Source organism: Neopelma chrysocephalum, unplaced genomic scaffold (assembly GCF_003984885.1).
Source record: "Neopelma chrysocephalum unplaced genomic scaffold, ASM398488v2 Primary Assembly neopelma1_43, whole genome shotgun sequence".
In the NCBI taxonomy this organism is placed as follows: domain Eukaryota; kingdom Metazoa; phylum Chordata; class Aves; order Passeriformes; family Pipridae; genus Neopelma; species Neopelma chrysocephalum.
In genome coordinates, this window is record NW_020897702.1 from 4,368,829 (window position 1) to 4,382,485 (window position 13,657).

The following is a 13,657-nucleotide window of genomic DNA, read 5'->3' on the forward strand; positions in this document are numbered from 1 at the left end:
CCACTATCCATCTCTTACTTCTTGCCCTATTACCCAATACCTGTTCAAACATTTGTACTCTCCCAACCCCATTTTATGGACAGGAAAGTGAGGTGGATAATTTAAGCCACTTTTAAAAAGCCAGACAGAAGTAAGTGCCAAAACCTGGAACTGGAGCTGCCAGGTCTGAGCCAGGACAATTTTAGAACACAGACACAGAATCTCCCAGACCAGCCGTCTTACACCTAAAAATGAAGATTTTATATGGCACTTTATAACAATAACATACATGATGATTAAGCACTTTGTTGAGTTGAGCTGGCATGAGAACTTGGCAAAATTCTTTCAACAGTTCTTTGCTCATAACAAGCGAGCTTTGCAGAATTGAGAGTTTCATGGATTTTTTTGGTTTTGACAAACTTAAGCTCAGCAAATTTGAAACTCCTTTATATTTCTGGTTGGCATCTTCATATAAAAGTACTTCTGCATTTCCAAACCAGCTTGATCTTCCTGTCTGTACTCAATCATTGCAAGGGGTGGTACAGATCTTCCTAGTGTGGAACTGCTTCCCTCTGCTGTGTGTTCTGATGGGCAGGGAAAGAGGTAACAGTGTAGATAGCAAAAACATTATCTAAGCTATTAAAATATTATCATATTTAAAGTACGATCACAAGCACCATAGCTAAAGCCCACTGAATTTAATGGACAACTTATAATTCAGCACTGTTGTTTCAGTCTCTGCAAACACAGAGAAACCTCTGTGCCTACACCTCCAAGTCATTCTTTGAATGGTTTTTTTGCCCACCTTTAACAACTAGAGTATGACAAGTAAATGCTGCGAGTTTGGAAGGCGGCTAAAATGTCTTTTAGCCATTGCTCTTCCTGGATGACATACTGCATTTTTCCAGATGCTTTGCCCACAAAGCTGAGAATCATCACTCAATACTGTTCTATTTTAGTCCTATTCACAGAGAAATGATGGCATAAAGTGATTCTTCCATCAAAATACTAATATCAGAACAAGATCAGAAGGGGAAAAAAATTGAATTTGTCAGGTAGAAAACTAAACAGAAAATCAGTCATAAAAATGATTGGAACGTATTTTCATATAGGAAATTCTTTGTATTTACATAATACTTATGTATTTAAGAACACTTAGTATACCTGTCTACCATGTGACAATTTTGAATGTTCTACCCATTTTGAAGGTAATTAGGCATCTATTCAAGGCTTCTGTTCTCACTTTAATTTCCTCATTTCTCCACCCACCTGAATCTGACACTTTGACATTTTTGCTTATTAGAATGGAAATTCAACATTTAGCAAGGCCGGGGAATGCAAGGTCAAAAACTAGTGAGAAATTCAACATGTTGAAGAAGGGATCATGGAAGTTTACATAAAACATGCAATTTCATATTTCTATAATTTTTAACAAAGCAATAGCTGTCATGAGATACTAAAACAAGTTTTGAAATATTCACTACCATTTTCTTGTTCAGTCTGAAAAGAAATCACTTCAGCATTCAGAGCTGTGAGTAGATATTGAATAGCATTATGTCTTTTAGTCTAGTGCCTCACTGGAGAAGAGTTGCCTCTAACACCATGTTATTATTCTATTTTAAGAGTCTTGAGCAACAGGGATTGCATCACTTGAGTTGGAAGATTATTTAACAGACTAGTAGACCTTATGACTATGAAGTATTTCCCGAAATTATACCTACATTTCTCCATTTCCAAAACTCATGGCAGTTACTATACCTTAACTCATTCTGAACACTCCGTCCTTCAAATTCTCCACACATCAAACTCTTCCACAGTTCTTAACAAACTCTTTCCCATGTGGTACTTACAAACATTAGAGTCTATTCTGATGAAGTACATAAAGCTAATTACATGAGCAGGGTATTCAGCTGATCACTAAAATGCAGATACAAGCAAGTGAGAGAACTCTAAGCCCCTCAAAATAGTAAAACAGAAGTTACAGTCTGAGCATCATATTACCGCACTGCAGAATCACAAGATAATACCAGGAACCACATCCCACAACTGTGGGCCTTTGGTGTATGACATGAATCTCTTAGGCAAATTTTATTGAAGGAGACTTCAACATAGTGAATTTAAAATTCCAAGGGAAATTACACAAAGTTAAGTATTTTGTTATAAATTAGTTATTTATGAGTTTTTCTTTATGTTTACACAATTCTTTCACTTCCAAATCATGCTGGTTTGAACCTCAACATGACTTTCTAGTCATTCACTTTTTCTCATATCTTGCAGAATACATTCACCCTCCTCTTAGATTGGACTATCTGAATTTTTCAATTCTAGCCAACTTAGACTGCAAACAAGCAGAAAGGTTTTTGACAAAACCCCCTTCATCTAAATAAAGAATAATGGTTTAAAATATCATGCATTTTTGAAAACCTCCAAAGTAATAGGCCAGAGCTGACTGTAAACTTGAATTTTTCAGGTAATCTTTAACAAAAATATTAGTGGACAAACCTATCTGTGGCACAGAAAAAACCTGGGGAGGGCTGATAGCAGGACCTGCAGCTGAGCCTCAGCTTGGGGTTTCCCAGATGTCCATCAGGTGTCAGACCATCTGATTTTTCCCAAGCAGAAGACATCATGTAGGCCTTGCTGCACTGTGGTATAAAGCTGCTCTGATGTGGAAAGCCATGGGATGGGAGGTGTGAAAGTGGCAGGGGTAGCTGCAGGCTCCACACTGAGCAGAGAGGAACATTTGTAGCAACAAAGGATGGACACACCACACACCCCCACCTCCACTGGTACAGTGAGCTCTCACTGCCTCCACTTCTGTGAGTTGTTTCATTCAAATACAACTGCCCTTGTCCTCCATATTGAACAAAGAGCTCACCCTGAACCATTTTAACAATTTCATTTTGAACAGGCCAGGACCGGCAGTGGTGATCCATGGTGAGCTCCCCTGATCCATCCTAGAACCCAGCTTTGAACTGGAATGGTCTTTGGCTTCTGACATTACATCTCACCTCCTTCAGCTAAGTGAGAAGCTGCCTTATATGCCACTATCACCATGAATGAGCTTCACAGACCCTAGCTTCCCTGTGTGCAAACCACATATAGGCACCAAAAAGCGGATTTTAAATGGCCAAAACAGACCAGTGACTCCGGCCTGAAGGTCAGTTCCCTGCCACAGAAGCTGGTGAGATGTTGAGCAGTTTGGATACCAGAGCTCTCCCTTCAGCCTCAACATGAAATTGAGTAGGACCTCATAGGAGCAGAGCCCTATTATGACTGATCGTGATTAGCAGCTGGTGGCACGACTATCACAGTTGGCATGTTATTGATGAACAGCAATCTGGCTTCTACTCACAATCCAGGGACAGAACTCCAATAAAGACCAGAGGACAAACAGGCAAGTGCTACACACAGTGTGCCCTGTTCTACCATGGGAAAAGAGCACAGTACCACTGTTGAAAATTCCATTTAATTGAGTCAACCTGAAAATGCGAGGTATCGCCAGAAAGTCAACCAAGGAGCATAGCACAGGCTCTGTGCACATCCAGGCTTACTGCTCTTAGAGGGGTTACAGGAAGGGGAGAAATCTGGTGAAGAATAAAGCTGCCGCATTGCAGCTCCATTAACAAACTTCCCCTCAACACAAACATCACGTCTCCTTATTCTAAACTCTGTCTAAACTCTTTAGACAGAGACACTGGTTAGGACTTATGAAAAGAAATGTGTTTGGGAAGGGCTAGCACCTCAAGACATCTGGTGGAGTAGAGAAAAGCAAGAAAAGGATCCCACTAGGGGCCCTTAAAGAATCACTGTTTATCCTAAAACATTCTTTCCCTAAAATAAACCACTGTTTTTCTCTCATCTAGCCATAGTCATTGGCTTTTTAGTAACTTATAATACGTCATGATTTTGAGGTGAGCCCCTTGAGTGACAACGGTAGCAGCTCCTCTATTTATAATATACTTGTAAGATGTTATCAACTACTTCTGTCTCCCTGACACACAGAGATGCTGCTTAAATGGGAAAATGTGTTACGTATGTTTGAAGATTCCTAAAGCTAGATCGTTTTGCATTTTCTACCCTACTGAGCTAGAAAATTAACAGTAAAACTTTATCCTGCCCTCTAGGGAACCTGATTTAGTCAAAGACATGATCTCAGGTAGTATCTATAGAATCAGCTATTTATTTAATTTAAATAAAATCATTCTTCCAGCTGACAGTGAAGGGAAGAAATAATAAGTCATGCTAAGATTACTGAGGCAATACTTCTTACCTACATCCTTTCTGTGCATATTGAAGTGCATTGCTGCTCTGTGTTAAATAAGATGAGGTAGAATGGAAAACAACTAATTTGTGCTCCCTGAGTGTTGGGCAACTAATTTAACTCTTGCTGGCACATGGACTATAAATAGAAAAAGATGGTACAGTTTCACACTGATAACATTTCTATGAAAGTTAATAAATCAACACTAAAGAAACAATTTTTTCTTCCTACCTATCTGCCCTATCAGGAATGATGAACAGGAGTTGTGTTGCCTTTAATACAAAGTAAGCATGAGATGCTAAGCGTCATTTTGTGTGATGACTTACCAGAGGGCTGGCACCCTAAACACGAGATGTGCCCTCACCTGCTTGGCAACACACCTTCTTCTTCTCTCACCCTTGTCCAACTAAAGACAAATAAAAGAATTCTGGGGTGGACAGCTGTGCATGTCACAGGAACCATGTGACAAAGGAGACCATGAGGAGTGGCTCATTCTCTTGCTCTCACAAGGCAGATAGAGCAGAGTTATAGGTGCTATTTTTCATCAGGTGACGGGCTGTGCTCATCTCTACATGAATTTGTACAAGCAGAACACTCCCCTTGGGTAATTTTCATATCCATCAAAACCTTTCTTGTAATATGCACAAATTGGTTACAACATCCTGATCCCGACATTAAAGAGAGTTACCATCTTCAACAAAGTCAGCTGAAACCAAATGCTTCCACATCCTTCCAGTGGCTGGAATATGGTTTCAGTTTTTATGGGTTTAATATACAAATATAATATAAAAGTACACCAGAATATATAAACAAAATCAACTTCTTTTAAGAGAACTGAAGAGTCAGATGTAACTTTCTATGTCTGAGATTATTAATGCTTCTTCCACAGGTTTTTTTAATGGAAATCAACTGACTCAACTTCAACACCTTGGAGTATTTTCCTTTTAGAGAATTCTCAGCTGTATAAGCTGTATGCATCTACTGTGTTCATGGATAGATGTAATTTTTTTCAGATTCATACCTCAAATTGCTAGACAACAACATTCCTTGCAGAGATGTGGCTTATATCTTATCAGAAATCAGGTAATTCTGTCCCCAACACAGGTTTTAGGTAACCAAACACTAAAAGATTACAACAACAGATAAAAGGAAAAGCCCTCCAAAGGCATAAATGTAGGGTAAAAGCACAAAGTAAAAGAGTTTGAATACTCTAAAAGTAAGGTTTATTAGGAAATAAACAGAAATGAATGATCGGTGCAACAGTAAAACAAGATACAAGCATGTTTGGGAGCACTGGAAAAGTTAGAAGTCCCTACTCACATTAGTCTTTAGCATTTCAATCACCCTATATAAGGGAGAAAGAGAAAATCCTTAGGGTTTTAAACTATTTTCACTGTATTTATTTTAATTAATTTCAAAGTAATACAAACAGTGAAGGATTTAGGAGACTGGAGCATCTTGTCTCTTTTGCTGCTTCATATCACCTGGTGGCCCCATCTGCAACCCTCCCAGGCTGATATCACTTGCTTTGACATTGACACAGTTCAGGCTCAATCCAGTCTTCAAAGAAAAATGGGCATGAAAATTCCTCAATCCCCCTTTATGCTCTGAGCCCAGGGCATGCGCGCTCTTCCAAAGGACTGCACGATTCAGTGGGGATTATTTTGTACTTCATGAAATTAACAGCCCTTACAGAAAATAGGATTTGGAATTACATTTCTGCCATGGGATCATTCAAAGTCTGGTAGATGAAACAACAGCTATGATATCGGTTCTGATCGCTTTCATATCACCAGCTCATATTATTTGCTCAGATTTCTAAACTGAGTTTATTATACTGACTATTAAGAAGTAGAAGAAAAGAAGATGAGAAAGACTATATTGCTTATTTTAGATAATCTTTGTCCTAAACTGCTCTGCATTGGCTGCCACTTATTTACCATACACAGTTTACTATGTTTATTTATTATTTCATCTTGTAAGAAGGGATGTTCCAGGTAAAAACAAAATAGAAAAAATGCCTCAGGTTCAGTCTTAATGGGATCTTCTCTGTATCAGGGAAACCAGCCACTTCTTTATGCGATGTACAGTCAACCCCTATTCACCTATTAATATTTTAAATATTTAATATTTACTAAATATTTGTTAATATTTAATAATTATTAGTAATATTTTTAAAAATAAATCTGACTCAGAAATCAAGATAGCAAAATAAAGTCAGTGGCACAAAAGAGATTAGTGAGTACTGCACAGATTTCATTAGTCTTAAATTAGACAGAAACTCCAACCTGGACAATCCTGAAATACAACTATTTACTATCCCTCCAGAAAGAAAGGCACTTCTTGGACTTACGGTTAGTTGTCCTGCTTTGATCACTCTGAGCACTGTCGTTTGACTGGTTGCTGGAGACAGAGGATACGCTTGAGCTCCTGACAAAACCAAATGCAGTCAGCTTTGCTGCTGGCAACCGTGAATAACCTGGAGGACGAAGTCCAGACTGGCAGGGCTTGGGAAGATTTGATTTTGCAGCACTTGGACATGATCCTTTCTTAAGATCGACTGAAAGAAGGAAAAAGAAATAAATTTTTTTTAATAAACTAAACTGGGAGATACTGATCATTTCCTGTAACACCCACCTACATAAAGGCAGTATTAAGACGGAATACAGGTTTAATGGCTGATCAAACTGCAGTGATGTCTTATCCTTTGCTGCACTAAAAAGACATTCGGTGGAAAAGTTACAGGTCACAATAATTTTTAAAATACAAAATGTGCCAAGTACCCATGAGGCATAACTCAAACTTCCAGCAAAGTAATATAGTTCAATGCTGCTAAGAATTTCTTTCAATGTTATCTTCTTTAATGCTGTATCACTTTCTAATTTTACATTTGCTATGTGCCAATTAAAAAAACCCCTCATACACAGAGACAAACACACTACGCATAACCTCCAATTTTGGAAACTATTGTAGACTGCCAACAGTCCTCTTCAAGGACACAGGACTTCTTTTTTTTCCATCAAAGAAAACACTTCTTTGAAGTTTTCTTTCAAATTTCTCTAAAAGAAAACTCACTTTTCTTGCACCAAGCCTGGGGACAAGGATGTGACCCATAAAGTTGTACTTTTTTAACATTCCACCAGCCATTTCCACTGATGGACTTCTTCCCATTAAGCCATCATCCTATGTGAGTGACATCAACCAAGTCTCAGACAACTGCCAATGGCAAGTTTATAACACATGAAGTTAGGCAGCAACAGTAGTTCAGCTACCATATCTGCCTGTGGTAAAAACTAACTGGTCACCTGTCTTCAGCTTCTGTCCTAATCCGTATTCTGCTGCTCTTGCTTAGGCAAACTTTCCTAGGCAAATCCACAACACAGGTTCATAAATGCTCCACATTGTCCTCACAGGCCAAAGGTCCATGAGCATGGCAAGATTGTCTTTAAGGCCAGGGACCAAAGATTAGAGTTTGTTTTTGATTGGAAGGTCTGGATACCAAGTGAATCTAGACCTCAACTGTATATAAATTTGGACAGAATTTTTCTTTTTAGATTTGACAACATATTTTTTTAAAAAACATTAACAACATTCTCCAAAAACTGATGCTTGAGTCAGCAGTCATCAGGACTAGTGGGACAGGAGACAAGGCATCATTAAAAACTATCAACATATTATGCCAGAAAAGGCCACAAAGTCACCCTTTTCCCATTCTTATTCAGTGAACACTATTTGTACACTAGCCTGACACATACTTCAAAGGAAGAAATGAACTTTCATAATATAAAGAAAAACACAAATTAACTGCACAGTAAGAATATGGTCTTCATATTATTACCGTATTTAATTCTTTTGTAAACTATGTAGGTCACAGCCTTATTAATTTTAATGAAGCATTACACTTTGCAGAGACTTTAGAGAAAACAAGACTAACTCCTTTGAGCAGAAAAGTGTTATGGGGATTTTGAAAGATAGTTGTGTACCTCCTCACAATACTAATGCTAAGCTTTGTTTATCAAAACTAAGCCTTTTCTTTTGAAATAGAAATATATATAATACCAAGCTAAAAAGAGTTTTGTTATCCTATAAAACACATTCCTATAAAGACATCAAAAAATGCTCCTTGCTCAACAAACAAAGCAATTTATGTACTCTAGGCTCTTAAAAATGCATTTTTGTATGCACTTTTCCCAAGCTGAGCCCTTTATTAAGACTCATGGAGATGGATACCTTTACCAGCTGAGAGCACTACATGCTGTGCAGAGTAATCCAAAGGGAAATAACAAGTATCTATAGTGTGTAATAAAAGACTGCTAAAATCCCCATTCACTTCTCTGGCACCAACAGAGGCAATTTTGGACTCTGATCCTGAATCTGGCTTCATTTTGATGGTGTGAAGATGGGCTCAGAGATAGCTGTGAGTTCCAGGTGAAGGGCAGTGCAGGCATATCAGCACCAAGAAGAGATAAGCAATGATGGTCACCATCAGTTTACTGCCAGGCTTGTGCAGCATTGCTTTGACAGTGATCTATTACAGCTGTTTTATGGCTATCATCAAAATACCCTCAAGCCAGACTTCTTCCTTGCCCACTGCAAAATATTCCATGTGTCACATCAGTGACAGGATCATGCTCAGGTAGCATCCAGATTTCGAAGCAGAGCCAAGTACTCACGGCAAGCAGCTGCAGGAGCAAGGAACTGCCCAGGTCAGTGGCAGCAGGGAGAAGGTATAGGACTGTCTCTTGTGGGTTTTACAGGTTTCCAAAAATGTACCAACATGCTTAGACTACATAAGAATCTCTGAAAATTGAGGTGGAGGGAGAGATTTTATCATTTTAGAGCAAAAAAACTATAAATATCACAGATTTCCTGGAACAAAATAGGGGAAATTCCAACGGGGCAGTGGGGTAAAGTGGTTAGAAATGGCTTTATTCAAAAAGCATTTCAAATGTGCTTGCCCTAGGGCAGTGAGGTTCACCTGAGATTCCCACATCCCCAGCTCAACCACAGGGATGCCCACAACAAGTCCCCGTACGGCCTGTTCTCTGCACCACTGTGCAACCAAGTGCCTGTAGTCCACAACACACCAAGCACCATGTGTGCCATTGAAGAAGAATAATTTCCTTAAAACCAGAAGGTTTTAGATGACAAGTTGCCCAGCCATCATCTTTACCTTTTCTTTAAAGTCATTCTCCCAGACTCGGGCAGAGGATTCAGTGCTTTTTTTCTCACACTTTCGCATGTGTTTCTAGTTTATGACTTCAATTCAAATTCTCCCTGAACTAACAACATTTTGCATCTTGAACTCATCATCAACCTTAAACTATTTTTCACTCCTCTTCTTTGTAATCCAGTTCTTCTGTACCATGAAGACCTGAGGGCAGGACATTATCCTCATTAGGGATGCATTCAAATCCTTAAAGCTAAGTAATTTTGTGTCTTCTTTCTCATTAAAATACATGAGGCATCAGCCTATTGTATGTATTTTCTGTTCTAAATATCAAGTTTTATCACAGATGTTCCTTATTTCTCTTTTTTAAAAGTATAGAAGTACTCCTGTAAACAAGGTCTGTGAGTTCAAAACAAAAGTTATTTTAATGAGCAGCTTTCATTCTAATAAAAATCTGCCAAAATAAGTAAAAAAATTGGCAAAAAATCTTTTCAATTGTCTCACTGCCTGAAGCTAATTATAGAATTAAGTATTGTTGTCTGTATGCACAGGAGTGATTTTCTTTGACGCTTCAAGCTGTTCCCAATCTGAAACACGAAAACATTTTGAGGTATGGACTGATTGACACAAACTAGATGTGCCTGGGGAGACTGCAGAAAGGTCTGAGCTACACTTCTCGTGCATCCCCATCACACATGAATCACATCTTCATGCACGTCTGAGAAGCAATTTTCATGTGACTTCTCTGTGAAATCTGAAATATGTTTTAGCTGAAATGAATGAAAAATTAAAAAAAGGAATTACGCAGATATCTTCTTATGAAAAAGAGTAGTAGTTCAAGACTTCAACTCCACAATTCAGGGATCCTTGGCAAGCCTTTGTTATCTTGTGTAGGGTTTTTGTGTTTGTTTTGCTTTGCCTTTTTTTTAGTAGCATTTCTGTTAAAACTTTAATGATTAGATGACATTTTCTCTCACTTTCTGATATTCTGAACATCACTATTCTCATTTCATATTGGGGAATCTGGGGCAAAAAACTTAATTGCAAGGTCACTGCATTAATCAGAGATAATACAAGCAGAGTTAACCCACCTCATTGGTATCTTTGTGCATTAAAACCAAATTGCACAAGTGAGAAACCTATTCTGTTGCCACTAGCTTTATGGTTTCCCTGTTATAGACATAACAATTTCTCTCTGAACAAGAACTGAGGCTTCAAAAATTTACATCTAAACAGTAGTGAGCAGGTTGTGCCCAGCTACCCTGTCAAGCCTGGGACAATTCAGTTCCAAAGGCAAAACAGTTGCCACTGCTGAATATCAAATAATTTCTGATGGGCCAGTCCATAATGATGTGATAGCAAATGCTCATCTCCTCATTATTCAGATTTAAAAGCTCCAAAAAGTTGCTCTGTATCTTCCCACCTCCCAGGCAAACCAAGACTGGTTAGCACATTCTCAACACCCCAAGAATTTGTCATCTCACAATTCATTCAAACTGAAAATGTCTATGTTTGCTTTGCAGCTAATGTGCAAAGCAGGAGCATCCCTCAGAAACTTCCAACACAGGAATTGCCAGTGCCTGAATCTCACTCACTGCCTTTGTCACCAAAAGCCCAGAGCAACAAGAACACTTCTCTGTGCACCAGAGCTGCATCCCATCTGCCTAGCTGCTGCTTAGCTGCTGCTCACAAGTGCTGTGGGTGCCCAGCCAGTGATGATGCTTGGGAGGAGGTAGGGTATGAAGTATTTGCCTGCTGCTACACCCAGATTGTTAGAGATACTGTTCTTATGAATGGCACTTTGGTACAACAGTCATACAGACTGTATTTGTTCTTTGAAGACATAGTAATTGTTGGGAGCTGAGGGGTGGCAGATGGCTATGTCTCAAGCAAGATCACGATGTCCTTAAAAAAAACCATGAGGAAGTGCGTGTGGGTCGTTGAACACTTGATTTTTCTTTATGAAATAGTCAGATTGCTCTCTCAAAGAAAGCAGAGTGCCAACTGAAAACTCTGCAGAATAGTAAAGGACAGAGAATAATTTCCTCTGTGAATTCTCCCCTTGTCATCTCTTTCCTTAAACAATTAAGAAGCTTGCCAGTTCAAATCCAAGTACCTCAGACTGCAAACCTATAAGCTAAGCACAGAGCTGGTGCATCAGTGAGGCAACATTTCAGGAAGTAATCTCAAAACTCCTCTTCTATCCTCAAATCTCATTTACATGTTCAATTCCTAGGTATTCCTGAGAATAAACATGAAAATAAAGCTTTCCTACTGGGAGAAAGCTGTAGACATATCATAGCATTCATGATGAAATACATTATACATACGCAAAGACACAAATAAGTGTATGTATCTATGTCTGTCTGAGTAATGAGAAACATTGCTGTCCTGATTTATGTGTAAATTCTATCTTTATCAAAAGTTGGCTTGCTTAGAAATGAGAGGAGCATCTAGACCCTCAGGACTGACAAATTTTATATACAGGGAGGTGATAAAGAAACAACATTTCATTAACTCACTCTTTGAGAAAAAAATACTGTAAAGACTACTGAAAAATGCAGAATTAAGTGAAATTAATGGGTATATAATTAAAGTGAAGTTTTAACTATGAGATCTCTGTTATACTTTTTAAAATCAGACATTAATTCCTTAAAAATAATCAGCTAATGAATGCAAATCCTAACACACTTGCTTCAAGAAGTCTTTATAACCAAGGAAAACATATTAATATTTTACACGTTATAGACACGATATCCTTCAATGCTTGTTTTGAATTACAAGTTTCCCACAGAAAGAGCAGAGTCAATTTACATAAAATTAACAAACGTTAAGCTTTTGGAGACTCTTTCGCACCTATAAGTATATCACAATTCAATGCCTTCCTATCTTACCTACATTGCAGAATACTTTTTCCTACAGTCAGGCTTCTTCCCTACCCATCTGAGGCAAAGCATCACCTCAGGAGCAACACTGCTTAATAAGGAACTTGTAGCCAATGCCACCACGTCTTATACGTCTTATATCCTACAGATGAAGAAGGATCTCTACTCAAATCACATTTTAGGCATCACGCTTAGAGGTCACTTGAGGGAACACTCATTACTATTTTACTTTCTACTATGCATAACTTAAAAATAACAAAACCTTTAACATACTTGTAGTACTTGCAGTCTATCAAGCAGTTCAGGGATTTAATTATCAATTATTTTGGAATCAGTTTTATGAGTATTATACATGGTCCAAACCACTCAGCTTATCAGTGCTGCTTAACCAAACTGCTACATTATGAATGGTATGGCAAAGGGAAATAAAATCCTCATTATGAGGCACTGCTGCTGTCCTTGATATTGTGACATGGCGATTTCCATTTAAAAGACTCCATGGTACCTCACACTTTGTCACTGCATGGCAACTGGCTAGATCCTTCTGTTTCCATTACCTCAGGGCAGGACTGAAATCACTAGGATTGGAAACTGGATTAAAAGCTCAGGATCAAGCTGCAAGAGATGCTGATTAGCAATCTTGAAGGCAAAAATACCCCCTACACTCTAACTGCTTTTGCTACAGTCACCCAAGCCCTCACATCCCACAACACCCACAAGCAAGTGTTACTGGTTCTGCTTCCAGTATGTTGACCATATGTTCATGCATTTCATTTTCTTGTGTTTGTAAATATGACTCTATCAAAGCTGCGTTTAATCCTGCTTTTCAAATATTGTATCAAAACCAATAATGCAGATCAAAGTTTAATACTACAACCAATTGCCAAATTAAGGGAGAATGGTTGAAAACGGTGTCAGGTACCTTAACACAACTGGCTAAACTGTGCCTGGCCCTACTCTGAGCCCCTCCAGTCAGCACCCCAACCGCTCTTGCATGCCAGGGGTTGCTGTCCCCTCCATCCCCTTCATGGCAATCAGGGACTCATCTCTGGTCTGTGTCCACTGCTGTGGGCACAGGCATAGGAACTAGTTCTCTGCTGCCTTTGCACTCCTATACCAGAATTGTCCTATCTTCTGTCACTTCAGCCTCTTTCACGAGCAATTAATTCTTCTCAAAAGGCAGTACTAAAGACAAAAAGAGTGCTAAGCTGACCTATGAAGTTATATGTTGCTGAGAGAAAGATTAAGTCATTTGAGGCATACAAGGAAAAAGGCTTTGGTCAAGGAAAAGGTGATTATAAGCCAATCTTGAATGGATAATTGGGAAATAAATGCCAAAAAAAAAAAAAGAATGTAAAG

At 38.6% G+C, this 13,657-nt stretch overlaps 1 protein-coding gene across 9 annotated transcripts in view; it reads right to left on the minus strand.

Moving 5' to 3' along the window:
• Positions 1-13,657, minus strand: part of MTUS2 (microtubule associated scaffold protein 2) — a 249,671-nt gene that overhangs the window by 145,146 nt on the left and 90,868 nt on the right. For all 9 annotated transcript variants that reach the window (XM_027677805.1, XM_027677803.1, XM_027677802.1 and 6 more), the window contains one exon: positions 6,597-6,803. In XM_027677805.1, coding sequence (XP_027533606.1) covers positions 6,597-6,803 — 207 coding nt within the window. The remainder of the gene's footprint in view (positions 1-6,596; positions 6,804-13,657) is intronic.